The following is a 16,810-nucleotide window of genomic DNA, read 5'->3' as shown; positions in this document are numbered from 1 at the left end:
AGTCATATAATATTGGTAAACAAACTTAGAATGGGAACGTCATAAGGTGGTTGTGAGAACTGTTTATGAGACAGAAAACATGAAGTCTGTCTGTGCTACACACACTCGGGTATTCCTGTGCTCATCTGTATTAATAGACTTCCTCAAGACTTAGAATTATGTTGTTAACTAACAAGGCAGCAACATCTCATTCGTTGCAACAACCCTACACAGTATGTTGATTGGTGGGGGCAACATATCATGCAGTTCAGTAGAATGGTAACTAGTACATTGCTTACGGGGGTCAGGGAATGATGATGGCAGTGTAGTGTTGGTGAACTGTATGTTCGTTTGGGTCCAAGAAAGCAAACTTTGGATTTTCAGTGATCTTCTTGAGGTTATCTTGAGATGATTTCGGGGCTTTAGTGTCCCCGCGGCCCGGTCCTCGACCAGGCCTCCACCCCTAGGAAGCAGCCCGTGACAACTGACTAACACCCAGGTACCTATTTTACTGCTAGGTAACAGGGACATAGGGTGAAAGAAACTCTGCCCATTGTTTCTCGCCGGCGCCTGGAATCGAACCCAGGACCACAGGATCACAAGCCCAGCGTGCTGTCCGCTCGGCCGACCGGCTCCCTTTTAGTTTAATTGAGTTTAAGTTGGGATAGTTTAATTTGGTTCTCTTTGTCTCTGTATGTGAAACAAGTATCCCATTCATGGGGTTATACATGGGTTTGAGCATTATAAGGACTACATCGTATACAGGAAAGATATCCACTCGTCTGCGTATATTCATTATTGACGTTGTTTGGGTCAAACATAAGTGCGAAAATCTTAAATGATTCTTAATCTTAATGAAAATCTTAAAAAAAAATCTTAAAGACATTTCCAAAGTCTTCATTTTCCCCGCTGGTTTGTTAATGGGGGACAGTTTTGAGGAGGGTCGCGTGTCCTTCTTTATAATGATGATAACCTAAATAACCCAACGATCTGTGTAGTGGTCTTCAAGCACATGACTACCACAACATATTAATGACCTGAACACTCGACAGTAACCTCAGATGCAGGCAAGCATGTTCCTCCTTGTGAACAATGACCGGTAGAAGTGAACATAGTTGAACCTCGCAGAACAGCCAACAGAACATAAACAACCTAACCTATTCACAATATGTCAATATAATAACATTTATTTACAATTTAGACAATTTTTATTTTGACTGAACAGCTTTTTTAAATTATTGAATGCGTCTTTGGGGTCGGCCGCTGGATGGAATGGACATAAGTCTGCCTATAGGTTGAGGTACTGATCATTGTGTGTTTTGTAATCCCTCACGCTTCTCCACACTCGCTGTATATTGACCTTGATCATTACTATCTTTTTTTTTCAGTCCAACGACTGTGGTAAATTACGAATTATAAAATCAATTATTTTATTAGTTTTGAATTTCAACATATGTGAGGGTTAGTAATTCGCGCCAGAGTCAAAGAAAACGGGCTGTTGGTTATGTGAAACGACAATACTTGGGTCAGGAATTTTTATTTTTTTAGAAATTTATTAACTCTCTCTCTCCATTGTCCTGCTGTGGATGCTGTGGCCCCCCAGCGTCTGCACGCAAGTCTATTGTCTACACGCAAGTCTATTGTCTGCACGCAAGTCTATCGTCTACACGCAAGTCTATCGACTACACGCAAGTCTATCGTCTGTATTTGCTGATGGTTGTAGTTGCTTCCTCCCCATTTTTTTTGTTCGATGGTTAGAATTTTTCTTTCTGATTGCTGGTCCTAAGTCTTACTTAACTATTTGTCCCTGGAACATGGCCTGCCTACATATTTACCACCCTGTCCCCAATTTCTGCTAACACAGAGGTGCTGGCTGCCATTCATGGTGAAAATGTCGTAACAATATCACCACAACCACCTATAACCTCCCCCCATAACCCCCAACCCCCCACTCCCAAAATGCAATCACCACTACCACCATTACCGCCACTATTACCATCACCACTACCACCATCACCACCATCACTGCCTTCAGAACCACCATCAAGCACTGAAGACTTTATTATTTCAACAAATAACAGTTATGTCGAAGGGAATAAGGTTGTATAAACAGAGTTAAGTCCGGATTGGGGAACCGTTGTTGTGGACTTTGGACTCTGTCCTTTAGACCTAACTTGTTTACCATATAAGTAAACAATTTTGTTACAGGTCTGAGCAGCAATAGTTGCAAATTTGCAAACAATAAATCAATTATGCCGGGAAATAAATTCAGCAAAATACTCACAGTTATTGTCAGACGATTTAGACAATACTTTTAAAGAAAGAATGTAAGATGCAATCTTTCGGCAAAAGATTGTAAGATTATAAGATACAGTCTAAACATCATAGCAAGAAAAAGCAGTCTAACTGATAGCTATCTCAGTCGAAGCCTGAAACGACTGAGATAGCAGAAACGACTTCTCAGAAACCAGAATGGGGGACGGAATATGTAGACTTTTACAGATGTCTTAAGGCTTTGTTATAGTCTTGGTGAGCAGAAAACCACTTAGGTTTTCTTAAGTGGTTTTGGGGCCACACTAATATAGCCTCAGTGGAGGCTTAATTTTTACCTTGACTGTTTCTAAGTTCACTTCTAAATAATGCTTACCTCATAGTACCTACCTATTAGTGACGCATGGAAAGTGAGTTCTAGCTGCAGGCGATGAGTCACAATAACGTGGCTAACGTATGTTGACCAGACCACACACTAGAAGGTGAAGGGACGACGACGTTTCGGTCCGTCCTGGACCATTCTCAAGTCACAATCGACTTGAGAATGGTCCAGGACGGACCGAAACGTCGTCGTCCCTTCACCTTCTAGTGTGTGGTCTGGTCAACGAGTTCTAGCTCTTTATACCCTGCCTACTAGCTATGTTTTCCCTAATTTACAACCTTTTTTGATGTGCCAATTACTCAATTATTGAAACCAAGTGTGTGTGTGTGGGTTTTAAGGTCCCTTAAAATATATGTATATTTTTAGATATCCCTTAAAAAATATACTATTTTCCTTAATATAGGACAGATGAATAAGTAAATAGTACCAGGCCTTGAGTATATCCTGAATACAATAACCATACAGCAATTGTATAATTAATAGAATAAGACAAATTATTGTGTTAACTGGTCTTATCTGCAGGAGGACTTTGATGGATTTTCAACCAGTTACTAAGTGGTCCGGGTGTGACCTATGGACCACTGTGGCACAAGACTGGACGAAACTGCCCGAAACGCTTTGCGTAATAGTGGCTTTAGGTATTGTATATTCTACCTCTATCTATAAATCCATCAATGTTTATATCTTACCTTGTATGTATGTACTTTACCAAAATAAACATTTGATTTGATTTTGATTTGACTGGTACTATACACCCTTCAACAATCATCATCAACAATCATCACCAACAATCATACCAACAATCATACCAACAATCATCACCAACAATCATCACCAACAATCATCACCAACAATTATCATTAACAGTCATCACCAACAATCATCACCAACAATCATCACCAACAATAATCACCAACAATCATCACCAACAATCATCACCAACAATCATCACCAACAATTATCACCAACAATCATCATCAACAACCCTCATTAATTGCACAATCCATACCAAAGTATTGCCATCATCACAGCCATCTTAACCACCACTAACTTCACCATCTTACCAGTACCAAAGCTGCTGCCAACACTATTCTCACCACAATCACCACCATCACATGTACCACAATCACTTGTAGTGACGCAGTAAATGCATGTAAACGACTTCCGTACCACCACCATTACCACAATCCTCACTATCACCATCACCACCATGATTCACCATCATTCACCTCCCTCACCATCTTCCCTCACTTCCACCATCCTCACCAATCACTCACCACCACTACCGTCAACTCCATCATCCTTCACCATCACTCACCACCACCACTACTCTTCTCACCATTCACCACCCTCATTCACTACCATCACCATCATCACCATCACCAGGGGACAATAAGGAATGACTACAGGAGCGTAGAAGCCTAGCAAGATGGGTCACGCCTCGATGAACCGGCTGTCTGTACTCACCTACTTGCGTCTGCAGGATCGAACTCTGACTCTTGGATCCGGCCTTTCGAGCATCGGTCTGTGTGCCACAAATCCTCCACCTGTACGCTGTCCTACACCCAGCCACCTTAGAGTTGTCCTGCTTTTCCTCTTTTTTCTCATTTTTTTCCATTTTTTGCTCACTATTCCTACACCATCATCCGTTTTTCACCTTTGCCATAACTTTCTGCCCTATGCGATGTCTCCTGTTCGTCTCTCTATCTCACTTCCGTCATTTCTCGGCTTTATCTGTTGTCTCAGTGGTTTGTGTGTTATTAAATGAATTACTCTTTGAGTTTCAATCTCTCTCTCTCTCTCTCTCTCTCTCTCTCTCTCTCTCTCTCTCTCTCTCTCTCTCTCTCTCTCTCTCTCTCTCTCTCTCTGTCTCTCTCTCTCTCTCTCCCTCTCTCTCCCTCTCTCTCTCTCTCTCTCTCTCTCTCTCTCTCTCTCTCTCTCTCTCTCTCTCTCTCTCTCTCTCTCTCTCTCTCTCTCTCTCTCTCTCTCTTTCCTATTCTTTGTTTCTTAATTCTGTTCTTTGGCTTCCACCTTCTTTGCATGTTTTCGCTCTCTCCCACTCTCACACACGCCTTATTGTTCTCTCTATCTCTCTATTTCTCTCTCTCTAGCTCTCTTTATCTCCCTCTCTATACTCTCTCTTCAGTGACACTAATTTAAAAAGAAATCTCAAAATGTCTGCGTCAAATTGGACTTCGTTTGTCTGCGTCAAATTGGACTTACTCTGTAAGCTTACAGAGTGTAGTTGGTCTTGACAGCTGGAAGATCTCTCGCAGATCATCATGTACTTAGGTTGTTAGAACCAGTTGGACTGACAGGAAAAAAATTCCAGTTAAATGATCAGCAAAATTAGATGGAATTCTTACATTTTCTCAGTGTATCTTAAAAGGAATATTAGTTTGAAGATCACACACACACAGAAATCACAATAGCGTGATGCATCAAACTCTTCGGTTTCAACTCTTTTTGACCATGTCGTAGCTCAGTCGATTAAGGCAGCGTCAGGGAGGCTCCCGGACGCAGGTTCGAATCTGCGTCACGGCCCTTGTTGATTTGTTCATTAGTTTGGAGGTCCTTAAGATGGATCATCTGCTCCCTTCTGTAAATGTTTATATATAGATCTTGACCATGAAATTTTTAGGTGGGTCACTGATATGATTTTTTTTTTTTAAAGGAAGCACGAAAATTGCTTTATTGTGTAATTTTTTTATTATTGCTTCCTTTATTGTCATATATATATTATTTGTAATTCCCATTTTCTATCACTTGCTCTGCTAAGCGTTCTTTCACTTTATTCTCTGCTTCCAATTCTCTTTCGCTTCTCCTTTCTCTTCACTGCTCAGCTGAGAGACTATACCAGTCTCCAAAACCAATTTTGCTTACAGTAGCCGCAGCCGGCGGTGATAGGAATCGTGTTCATTTGCATGTAAGCAGGAAGGGTTGGAATTAACATGTTGTGGGAGAGGCCGCCCCATAAACCTCTCCTCACCAGGGGGCAGCTGTTCCTTCGCCCCTCTCCAGTGGTGGCACCTCCTCCCTCGCCTCTCTCCAGTGGTGGCACCTCCTCCTTCTCCAGTGGTGGCACCTCCTCCCCTCTCCCCTCTCCCCTCTCCAGTGGTGGCATCTCCTCCCTCTCCAGTGGTGGCACCTGCCCCTTCGCCTCTCTCCAGTGGTGGCACCTCCTCCCTCTCCAGTGGTGGCACCTGCCCCTTCGCCTCTCTCCAGTGGTGGCACCTCCTCCCTCTCCAGTGGTGGCATCTCCTCCCTCGCCCCTCTCCAGTAGTGGCACCTCCTCCCTCGCCCCACTCCAGTGGTGGCACCTCCTCCCTCGCCCCTCTCCAGTGGTGGCACCTCCTCCCTCGCCTCTCTCCAGTGGTGGCACCTCCTCCCTCGCCTCTCTCCAGTGGTGGCACCTCCTCCCTCGCCTCTCTCCAGTGGTGGCACCTCCTCCCTCGCCCCACTCCAGTGGTGGCACCTCCTCCCTCGCCCCTCTCCAGTGGTGGCACCTCCTCCCTCGCCCCTCTCCAGTGGTGGCACCTCCTCCCTCGCCCCTCTCCAGTGGTGGCACCTCCTCCCTCGCCCCTCTCCAGTGGTGGCACCTCCTCCCTCGCCCCACTCCAGTGGTGGCACCTCCTCCCTCGCCCCTCTCCAGTGGTGGCACCTCCTCCCTCGCCCCTCTCCAGTGGTGGCACCTCCTCCCTCGCCCTTCTCCAGTGGTGGCACCTCCTCCCTCGCCCCTCTCCAGTGGTGGCACCTCCTCCCTCGCCCCTCTCCAGTGGTGGCACCTCCTCCCTCGCCCCTCTCCAGTGGTGGCACCTCCTCCCTCGCCTCTCTCCAGTGGTGGCACCTCCTCCCTCGCCTCTCTCCAGTGGTGGCACCTCCTCCCTCGCCCCTCTCCAGTGGTGGCACCTCCTCCCTCGCCCCACTCCAGTGGTGACACCTCCTCCCTCGCCCCTCTCCAGTGGTGGCACCTCCTCCCTCGCCTCTCTCCAGTGGTGGCACCTCCTTCCTCGCCTCTCTCCAGTGGTGGCACCTCCTCCCTCGCCTCTCTCCAGTGGTGGCACCTCCTCCCTCGCCCCACTCCAGTGGTGGCACCTCCTCCCTCGCCCCTCTCCAGTGGTGGCACCTCCTCCCTCGCCCCACTCCAGTGGTGGCACCTCCTCCCTCGCCCCTCTCCAGTGGTGGCACCTCCTCCCTCGCCTCTCTCCAGTGGTGGCACCTCCTCCCTCGCCTCTCTCCAGTGGTGGCACCTCCTCCCTCGCCCCTCTCCAGTGGTGGCACCTCCTCCCTCGCCACAGGGAGCCACAGCACACATGGGTGCCTGTCAGGCCACGAGGCTAAAAGGCAGAAGTGTGTTGTTTAACAGTCACTTTGAGTGGTTAGAGAAGTGGCCTCAACTCCCCAGTTAACAAGTGGCTGTGATGGGCTCCACACGTTATTAACTGTCAATTAAACCCCCGAAGATCTTCCTTCGAGTCATAAAATCTTAGATTTCTGGACCAGTGGACGACCACCAGCCAGGCTAGAACGACTATCCCCGCCCCGTGAGACTATCCACCAGCATGCCCCATCTCCGAGCCACGACACTAACATCCCACTGGAGTCTTTACGACTAATTTACATACGTATAAATATCCTGACAGTGAGTTTAACGTTCGGAGTTTATTAGACGTGTCTACCGCTGCCGACTTTCCTATCACAGCCACACTTAAAACAATAAGCCACTGCACACCTCCTTGCAACAGCTTCCGAATTGCATGATGCCGCTGTCGTGCTGCGTAGCGGAGACAGCCCCCCTCCTCGTCTCTCTGGTGTTGCGGGCGTGCTTCCCGCGCGCGCCTATACTCACCCACGCCTACGCCTTCTCTCCCGCGCCCCTGCTCTTCCTCCTCCTCCTGGTTGCTCTGCCATGAATAGCAGCCATGTTTCAACCCAAGCTGAAAGTAATTATGATAGACCAAGTCTGTAAGGCTGAGAGTGGTGGCAGCTCGCGAGCCTGGCGCTTGGGGCCCTCGGCGCCTAGCGGTCTTCTTCTCTCTCTCTCTGCCAGTTAACTCAGCGCACCTGTCCAGGACCGTAGATTCTCAGATAAGGCAAATGAGATGACTGGAGGAGATGGAGATGAGTTGTGGCCAGAGAGAGAGAGAGAGAGAGAGAGAGAGAGAGAGAGAGTTCCTGTGTGTATCCTGCGCAGTGGCGGCGGCGCAGGCACGGACGAAGGCGTTAGGATGCCTAAGGATGCTGCCAACTAAAATGGCGTCGTGTCGGAAATAGAAAAGGTGTTTTGATGAGAGGTGCTATCGTACGTCACGGCTCCCAGACGTACGGGAGAACGACGTATAGTGAGGAAATAAACATCGGAAAAGATTGAGGGAACGTAGATTAGTCGGCTCTGATGGCCACGGCCAAAAGGAAAAGAATAGGGAATTTGGATAAGGAGTAGTGGAGATGAAGAGGAAGACGAGATAAAGTGGGTATTACTGATGCATCAAGACAAAGGTGCTTGCTGAGAGAGGGAAGGAGTTAGTGGAGCACAGATATGGTGAAGTAGAGAGCAGCGTACAGGTCGGGATGGGAGGCAGGCTGCTTCTGGCTGTTGATGTGAGGGCACGGAGGGCAGGAGGGACGGCAGTGAGGGCTAGAGGGAGGGCAGTGAGGGGCTAGAGGGAGGGCAGTGAGGGGTAGAGGGACGGCAGTGAGGGCTAGAGGGAGGGCAGTGATGGCTAGAGGGGAGGGCAGTGAGGGCTAGAGGAAGGGCAGTGAGGGGTAGAGGGAGGGCAGTGAGGGGTAGAGGGAGGGCAGTGAGGGGCTAGAGGGAGGGCAGTGAGGGGTAGAGGGACGGCAGTGAGGGCTAGAGGGAGGGCAGTGATGGCTAGAGGGGAGGGCAGTGAGGGCTAGAGGAAGGGCAGTGAGGGGTAGAGGGAGGGCAGTGAGGGCTAGAGGGGAGGGCAGTGAGGGCTAGAGGGAGGGCAGTGAGGGGCTAGAGGGAGGGCAGTGAGGGGCTAGAGGGAGGGCAGTGATCGGCTAGAGGGAGGGCAGTGAGGGCTAGAGGGGAAGGCAGTGAGGGCTAGAGGGAGGGCAGTGAGGGCTAGAGGAAGGGCAGTGAGGGGTAGAGGGAGGGCAGTGAGGGCTAGAGGGGAGGGCAGTGAGGGCTAGAGGGAGGGCAGTGAGGGCTAGAGGAATGGCAGTGAGGGGTAGAGGGAGGGCAGTAAGGGGCTAGAGGGAGGGCAGTGAGGGGTAGAGGGAGGGCAGTGAGGGGCTAGAGGGAGGGCAGTGAGGGGTAGAGGGAGGGCAGTGAGGGCTAGAGGGGAGGGCAGTGAGGGCTAGAGGGAGGGCAGTGAGGGGCTAGAGGGAGGGCAGTGAGGGGCTAGAGGGAGGGCAGTGATCGGCTAGAGGGAGGGCAGTGAGGGCTAGAGGGGAGGGCAGTGAGGGCTAGAGGGAGGGCAGTGAGGGCTAGAGGGAGGGCAGTGAGGGGCTAGAGGGAGGGCAGTGAGGGGCTAGAGGGAGGGCAGTGAGGGGCTAGAGGGAGGGCAGTGAGGGCTAGAGGGGAGGGCAGTGAGGGCTGGAGGGAGGGCAGTGAGGGGTAGAGGGAGGGCAGTGAGGGCTAGAGGGGAGGGCAGTGAGGGCTAGAGGAAGGGCAGTGAGGGGTAGAGGGAGGGCAGTAAGGGGCTAGAGGGAGGGCAGTGAGGGCTAGAGGGAGGGCAGTGAGGGGTAGAGGGAGGGCAGTAAGGGGTAGAGGGAGGGCAGTGAGGGCTAGAGGAAGGGCAGTGAGGGGTAGAGGGAGGGCAGTGAGGGCTAGAGGAAGGGCAGTGAGGGGTAGAGGGAGGGCAGTAAGGGGCTAGAGGGAGGGCAGTGAGGGGTAGAGGGAGGGCAGTGAGGGGCTAGAGGGAGGGCAGTGAGGGGTAGAGGGAGGGCAGTAAGGGGCTAGAGGGAGGGCAGTGAGGGGTAGAGGGAGGGCAGTGAGGGGCTAGAGGGAGGGCAGTGAGGGGTAGAGGGAGGGCAGTGAGGGCTAGAGGGGAGGGCAGTGAGGGCTAGAGGGAGGGCAGTGAGGGGCTAGAGGGAGGGCAGTGAGGGGCTAGAGGGAGGGCAGTGAGGGGCTAGAGGGAGGGCAGTGAGGGGCTAGAGGGGAGGGCAGTGAGGGGCTAGAGGGAGGGCAGTGAGGGCTAGAGGGGAGGGCAGTGAGGGCTGGAGGGAGGGCAGTGAGGGGTAGAGGGAGGGCAGTGAGGGCTAGAGGGGAGGGCAGTGAGGGCTAGAGGAAGGGCAGTGAGGGGTAGAGGAAGGGCAGTGAGGGGCTAGAGGGAGGGCAGTGATGGCTAGAGGGGAGGGCAGTGAGGGCTAGAGGGAGGGCAGTGAGGGCTAGAGGGAGGGCAGTGAGGGGCTAGAGGGAGGGCAGTGAGGGGCTAGAGGGAGGGCAGTGATCGGCTAGAGGGAGGGCAGTGAGGGCTAGAGGGGAGGGCAGTGAGGGCTGGAGGGAGGGCAGTGAGGGCTAGAGGGAGGGCAGTGAGGGGCTAGAGGGAGGGCAGGGAAGGCTGGAGGGAGGGCAGGGAGGGCTGGAGGGAGGGCATGGAGGGAGGGCAGGGAGGGCTGGAGGGAGGGCAGGGTGGGAGGGCAGGGAGGGCTGGAGGGAGGGCAGGGAGGGAGGGCAGGGAGGGGTGGAGGGAGGGCAGCGAGGGCTGGAGGGAGGGCAGGGAGGGCTGGAGGGAGGGCTGGAGGGAGGGCTGGAGGGAGGGCAGGGAGGGCTGGAGGGAGGGCAGGGAGGGAGGGCTGGAGTGAGGACTGGAGGGAGGGCAGGAGTGAGGGCTGGAGGGAGGGCAGGAGTGAGGGCTGGAGGGAGGGCAGGAGTGAGGGCTGGAGGGAGGGCAGGAGTGAGGGCTGGAGGGAGGACAGGAGTGAGGGCTGGAGGGAGGGCAGGAGTGAGGGCTGGAGGAAGGGCAGGGGTGAGGGCTGGAGGGAGGGCAGGAGTGAGGGCTGGAGGGAGGACAGGAGTGAGGGCTGGAGGGAGGGCAGGGAGGGCAGGAGTGAGGGCTAGAGGAAGGGTAGTGAGGGAGGGCTAGAGGGAGGGCAGGAGTAAGGACTGGAAGGAGGGCAGGGAGGGCAGGAGTGAGGGCTAGAGGAAGGGTAGTGAGGGAGGGCTAGAGGGAGGGCAGGAGTAAGGACTGGAAGGAGGGCAGGGAGGGCAGGGAGGGCTAGAGGGAGGGCAGGAGTAAGGGCAGGGAAGGAGTGGGTGAAGACATCATCGGCCACTAAGCAAGGGGTCACTGGCCCTCAAGGGACAAGGAGCTAACAAGGTAGCCAACACTTGAGGGGGTCTTCATGTTTATAACCTTGTCTACACTTCTAACCCTGTATCTCCTCCCGCTCAAAATACGAACCAACAACGCAACCTCAATTACCAAACTCTTTATGACTGGACGTTGCTAACCCCAAAAAAATAGAAGGTTTTATTTCATGTTGGCTCCACCGAATGACTGCTTGGCCTCTCTAACCAGTGGTCGTTACTGCGAGGCGGTAGTTTGTGTGTCTGTCTTACTTTCTTCTGCCAGATTGAATAAAGACCAAACTGGCCCCGTCCCAAAAAATTATACATCACGCCATCATGAATAAGCTGGTATGGAGGTTCTGGAGTGTATCTAGAGAAATTCAACCAGTAATTTTAACGACTGTGCTAACAGATGATGTTGATGGTATCTGGTGGCCGTTGTAGCAGGCTGTGTTATCCTCCTGCTCATCTCTGGGGGGGGACCAGCACACTCATCCATACTCACAGGGTATACTGCAGGTTGTGTATTACTAAAACATATCGGCAGATTACTCATATTCGACTCAGGAACGTTTAAAGGGAAGTGGGGAAATGTTGAATTTTTATATTCTGCTGAGTAAATTGGGGAGGAGGAGGAAGAAAGGGGATAAATGGGCCCCCCCCCCTCATTAGTAAGCTCTCTCTCTCTCTCTCTCTCTCTCTCTCTCTCTCTCTCTCTCTCTCTCTCTCTCTCTCTCTCTCTCTCTCTCTCTCTCTCTCTCCTCTCTCTCTCTCTCTCCTCTCTCTCTCTCTCTCTCTCTCTCTCTCTCTCTCTCTCTCTCTCTCTCTCTCTCTCTCTCTCTCTCTCTCTCTCTCTCTCAAATCATCCTAAACGTGGCCCTTGTCTGCAAGTTTGTTATGAATATTCATGTCATTCTCCTGTTTCCAAGCCATACATCTTGGCTGTGACTTCCTCACCCTTTGTATACGAAGACAGGATAAATCAGCGGGTTCTTGTGCTGTCTTACTGCCTCGCTTTTGTGTTCTTGATAAACCAAAGACATTTGCTGGTACTGGTTCATCCAAGCTTTGAAACACAGTCTTTGCTGAGCTCTTTTGATAGAGTGCTTCGCAGAGTTCAAAGTGTTCCACAGTTCAGAGTTTCTGTATCACGGGGAAGTGTGATATAGAGTCCTGGCTCTGTAAGAAGGGTTTGTTATTAGAAGGCAGCCTCATTAGATGTTGAGATACAAGTCTGGTCCTAACCACACACTCAGACCTTGACAAAGCACTCAGGAGAGTGCGAAAGACTTGGTGTAAATTCCTTACAACAATTTCACAAATACAGGCGTGTGAGTTTTGATCCTATGTTATTAAGCCTGTGAGAAGACATTACCATTACTAATTATAACTACTATTATTTTTATAGTTATCGTTATTATTATTATTGCACAGAGACGTCACATTATCGTCATGTATCAATGAGAAAATCCGCAGGAGATGTAATGAGGATTCGAACCTATGCGCTGGATGTTCCTAAATGCACGCTCTAAATAACTACGCCACAACATGGTCAAAAGAATTGTAACCTGAGGGACTACTGCACCCTGGGGGAATGGTGTGTGAAGCTCTGGTCGAGGCTTCATTGGAAGCCTCGTGATCCTCGTCGGTGCAGTGGTACTCCAGGTTGCAATTCTTTTTTTTTTAATACAAGTATATTTAATGTATAGTGTATTACAAGAATAAGATAAATTTATGCAATTTTTATAATACTTGCTGGATGGTTGGTAGACCATTGTGGTGACTTGGATAGACCTATCCCTTGGTCGTGGGGCTCGCTAGCCCCTTCCTTAAGAAGGGGATTGTTATGGAAGGAATGAGAGGGGGGCACACAGTACTCTGTCACTGTGTTTGGCTGTCACAGTCGTTGGTATGTACTCTGCTACTGTGCCATCGGGAATGATTATCACAGTCGCTGCCCCTGTACTCTGCTACTGTGCCACTGGGAATGATTATCACAGTCGCTGCCCCTGTACTCTGCTACTGTGCCACTGGGAATGATTATCACAGTCGCTGCCCCTGTACTCTGCTACTGTGCCACTGGGAATGATTATCACAGTCGCTGCCCCTGTACTCTGCTACTGTGCCACTGGGAATGATTATCACAGTCGCTGCCCCTGTACTCTGCTACTGTGAATGTCACCTAACTGCACCACGTGTTAAAAATAGTCAGCAACTGCTGTTGACTTAAAAACTTAAGCCTAGATCAGTCAGGTGTTAGATCTTTGTTGTGAAACGTTAATTACTCAACTCTCGAACTGCCTACTCGGAAACACCTCTTTCACTCTTTCACTCTATCACTTGCTTTCTCCTTCCTTAAATATCATAACAAAGGTATATTAACATGAGCATAAATTCCTGACTAATTGTATCTGTCTCTAGCCCCCCAAAAAATATCATTAAAATATCAAAATACCAAAAAATATTATGATAAATTATTAATTCTCAAATGATATATATAATAGTTTGATCACTTCAGGACTACATATCATAGTATCATCCTTCAATAGAGTTACAGGTTGTAAGTCCTGTAACTGGTTCAGGTTGTAAGGTTTAATTCTAGGGGTTCGACTGTAATTTCTGACCAAATAGCTTCATCGGTCGGGTTATTAAACATAGATATGGCTTTGATTAATCTAATGATACTCTTGTCAATTATAACGATATGATGATATCTTCAGTCTATTGTATTATCTCCCATTGTAATTATTAATTATAGAGCTTTTATTATTATCATTATTATTATTATTATTATTATTATTATTATTAAAGGTAAAGGATAGACCCAAATACATATCAAGTTAATATTACATTTAATATTACACTTACATATGTGTAAGTGTAATATTAAACCAGTTTTTCGGATGAAATCTATATTCCTTTATACCTTTATATAAGCTGCTGTAAACCATGGACAACGTTTCTAGGTTTACCTGTGTGTTTACCTGTCTGCCTGAGACGTGTAAACGTAACTCATATCATTAGACGTCGATATGAGTAAGCTTATAAGAAAGCTTATAAGCGTTATAAGAACCCAAGATGACGCCCCCACGGTGAAGAACTCAAGATGACGGCCCCACGGTAAAGAACTCAAGATGACGGCCCCACGGTGAAGAACTCAAGATGACGCCCCCACGATGAAGAACTCAAGATGACGGCCCCACGGTGAAGAACTCAAGATGACGGCCCCACGGTGAAGAACTCAAGATGACGGCCCCACGGTGAAGAACTCAAGATGACGGCCCCACGGTGAAGAACTCAAGATGACGCCCCCACGGTGAAGAACTCAAGATGACGGCCCCACGGTGAAGAACTCAAGATGACGCCCCCACGGTGAAGAACTCAAGATGACGCCCCCACGATGAAGAACCCAAGATGACGCCCCCACGGTGAAGAACTCAAGATGACGGCCCCACGGTGAAGAACTCAAGATGACGGCCCCACGGTGAAGAACTCAAGATGACGGCCCCACGGTGAAGAACTCAAGATGACGGCCCCACGGTGAAGAACTCAAGATGACGCCCCCACGGTGAAGAACTCAAGATGACGCCCCCACGGTGAAGAACTCAAGATGACGCCCCCACGGTGAAGAACCCAAGATGACGGCCCCACGGTGAAGAACTCAAGATGACGGCCCCCACGGTGAAGAACTCAAGATGACGGCCCCCACGGTGAAGAACTCAAGATGACGGCCCCCACGGTGAAGAACTCAAGATGACGCCCCCACGGTGAAGAACTCAAGATGACGCCCCCACGGTGAAGAACTCAAGATGACGGCCCCCACGGTGAAGAACTCAAGATGACGCCCCCACGGTGAAGAACTCAAGATGACGCCCCCACGGTGAAGAACTCAAGATGACGGCCCCACGGTGAAGAACCCAAGATGACGCCCCCACGGTGAAGAACTCAAGATGACGCCCCCACGGTGAAGAACTCAAGATGACGCCCCCACGGTGAAGAACTCAAGATGACGCCCCCACGGTGAAGAACTCAAGATGACGCCCCCACGGTGAAGAACTCAAGATGACGCCCCCACGGTGAAGAACTCAAGATGACGCCCCCACGGTGAAGAACTCAAGATGACGCCCCCACGGTGAAGAACTCAAGATGACGGCCCCACGGTGAAGAACTCAAGATGACGGCCCCACGGTGAAGAACTCAAGATGACGCCCCCACGGTGAAGAACTCAAGATGACGGCCCCACGGTGAAGAACTCAAGATGACGCCCCCACGGTGAAGAACTCAAGATGACGCCCCCACGGTGAAGAACTCAAGATGACGCCCTCACGGTGAAGAACTCAAGATGACGCCCCCACGGTGAAGAACTCAAGATGACGCCCCCACGGTGAAGAACTCAAGATGACGCCCCCACGGTGAAGAACTCAAGATGACGCCCCCACGGTGAAGAGCCCAAGATGACGCCCCCACGGTGAAGAACCCAAGATGACGCCCCCACTGTGAAGAACTCAAGATGACGCCCCCACGGTGAAGAACTCAAGATGACGCCCCCACGGTGAAGAAGGGAAGATGACGCCCCCACGGTGAAGAAGGGGAGATGACGCCCCCACGGTGAAGAACCCAAGATGACGCCCCCACGGTGAAGAACTCAAGATGACGCCCCCACGGTGAAGAACCCAAGATGACGCCCCCACGGTGAAGAACTCAAGATGACGCCCCCACGGTAAATCAAGACACGCGGACAATTATCAGGAGAAAACTCTAAACCAGTATGACTGGAATGTGAGGACGGTGTGGAGGAACGGTGCCCAACCACTTTGGGCCACCGGGCATCGAACCTCGACACCCTACAGGATGCGAAGCCGTCGCAGTATCAACCAGTCAGTGGAATGAATTAAAAAAAAAAGACAAATTAAATGTATCCCATGATTATCACATGAGCGGTGGAATGTGATTATACAACAGGGGAAAGATTATACAACAGGGGAAAGATTATACAACAGGGGAAAGATTATACAACAGGGGAAAGATTATACAACAGGGGAAAGATTATACAACAGGGGAAAGATTATATAACAGGGGAAAGATTATACAACAGGGGAAAGATTATACAACAGGGGAAAGATTATACAACAGGGGAAAGATTATACAACAGGGGAAAGATTATACAACAGGGGAAAGATTATACAACAGGGGAAAGATTATACAACAGGGGAAAGATTATACAACAGGGGAAAGATTATACAATACGTGGGAAAAAATAGATTATGTCCAGTCAGGGGGGGGGGGATGAGGGGGAAGTGATACAGAGGACTGATGATTAAGAGCAGTTGAAGATTGATGTCAATTGTTGATTGAGGGTCGTTGTTGATTGACGGCAGATGATGACTGAGGGTAGTTGATGACAGTAGACAGTTGAGGATTGAGAGCAAATGAGCTCACGGAGTATATTACAGAACAGGTAATGACCTGCTGGATGGCGCTGACCACCATCATGAAAACAGAAGACAGGTGATGAGAGAGAGAGAGAGAGAGAGAGAGACAGACAGACAGAAAGACAGACAGACAGACAGAGAAAGCGAGAGAGAAACACAAGTAGGTCTGACTGACAGAAAGAGACGGAGAGAATGCTAGCTATCTGCATAAACCGCTATGAAAGTATCCTCGCACCATCTGCTGCATTCTTCAGAACCGTTTTGGCCGCAATGCCGGTATCTTCTTCCGCCCTCCTCCCCCTACCTCCCTCAGCCGCCCCCCAGCCCCCCCCCCCCATATACGAGTGTACCACATCGCCGGACTCATCAGGGACTCATGAGGAATACTCACGTGTCGGCACATGAGGCAGGAACCACTGTGCTGTGAGGTGTGGTAGATGATATTTACGGCATGGTAAGGGAAGGCTGCTTCATACACTGTGTATC

General features: G+C 50.2%; 1 protein-coding gene across 1 annotated transcript; it reads left to right on the top strand.

Annotated features, from left to right (window-relative positions):
* Nucleotides 1-5,583: 5,583 nt before the first annotated feature.
* LOC138371812 (uncharacterized) lies at nt 5,584-7,041 on the top strand. The gene has a single exon (XM_069336836.1). The coding sequence runs from the start codon at nt 5,584-5,586 to the stop codon at nt 7,039-7,041; it is 1,458 nt and encodes a 485-aa protein (XP_069192937.1).
* The last annotated feature ends 9,769 nt before the right edge of the window (nt 7,042-16,810 follow it).

This window comes from Procambarus clarkii, chromosome 37 (assembly GCF_040958095.1).
Source record: "Procambarus clarkii isolate CNS0578487 chromosome 37, FALCON_Pclarkii_2.0, whole genome shotgun sequence".
Taxonomy (NCBI): Eukaryota; Metazoa; Arthropoda; class Malacostraca; order Decapoda; family Cambaridae; genus Procambarus; species Procambarus clarkii.
The sequence above is the reverse complement of the archived record's forward strand: the minus strand, read 5'-3'. Positions and strand labels throughout refer to the sequence as shown.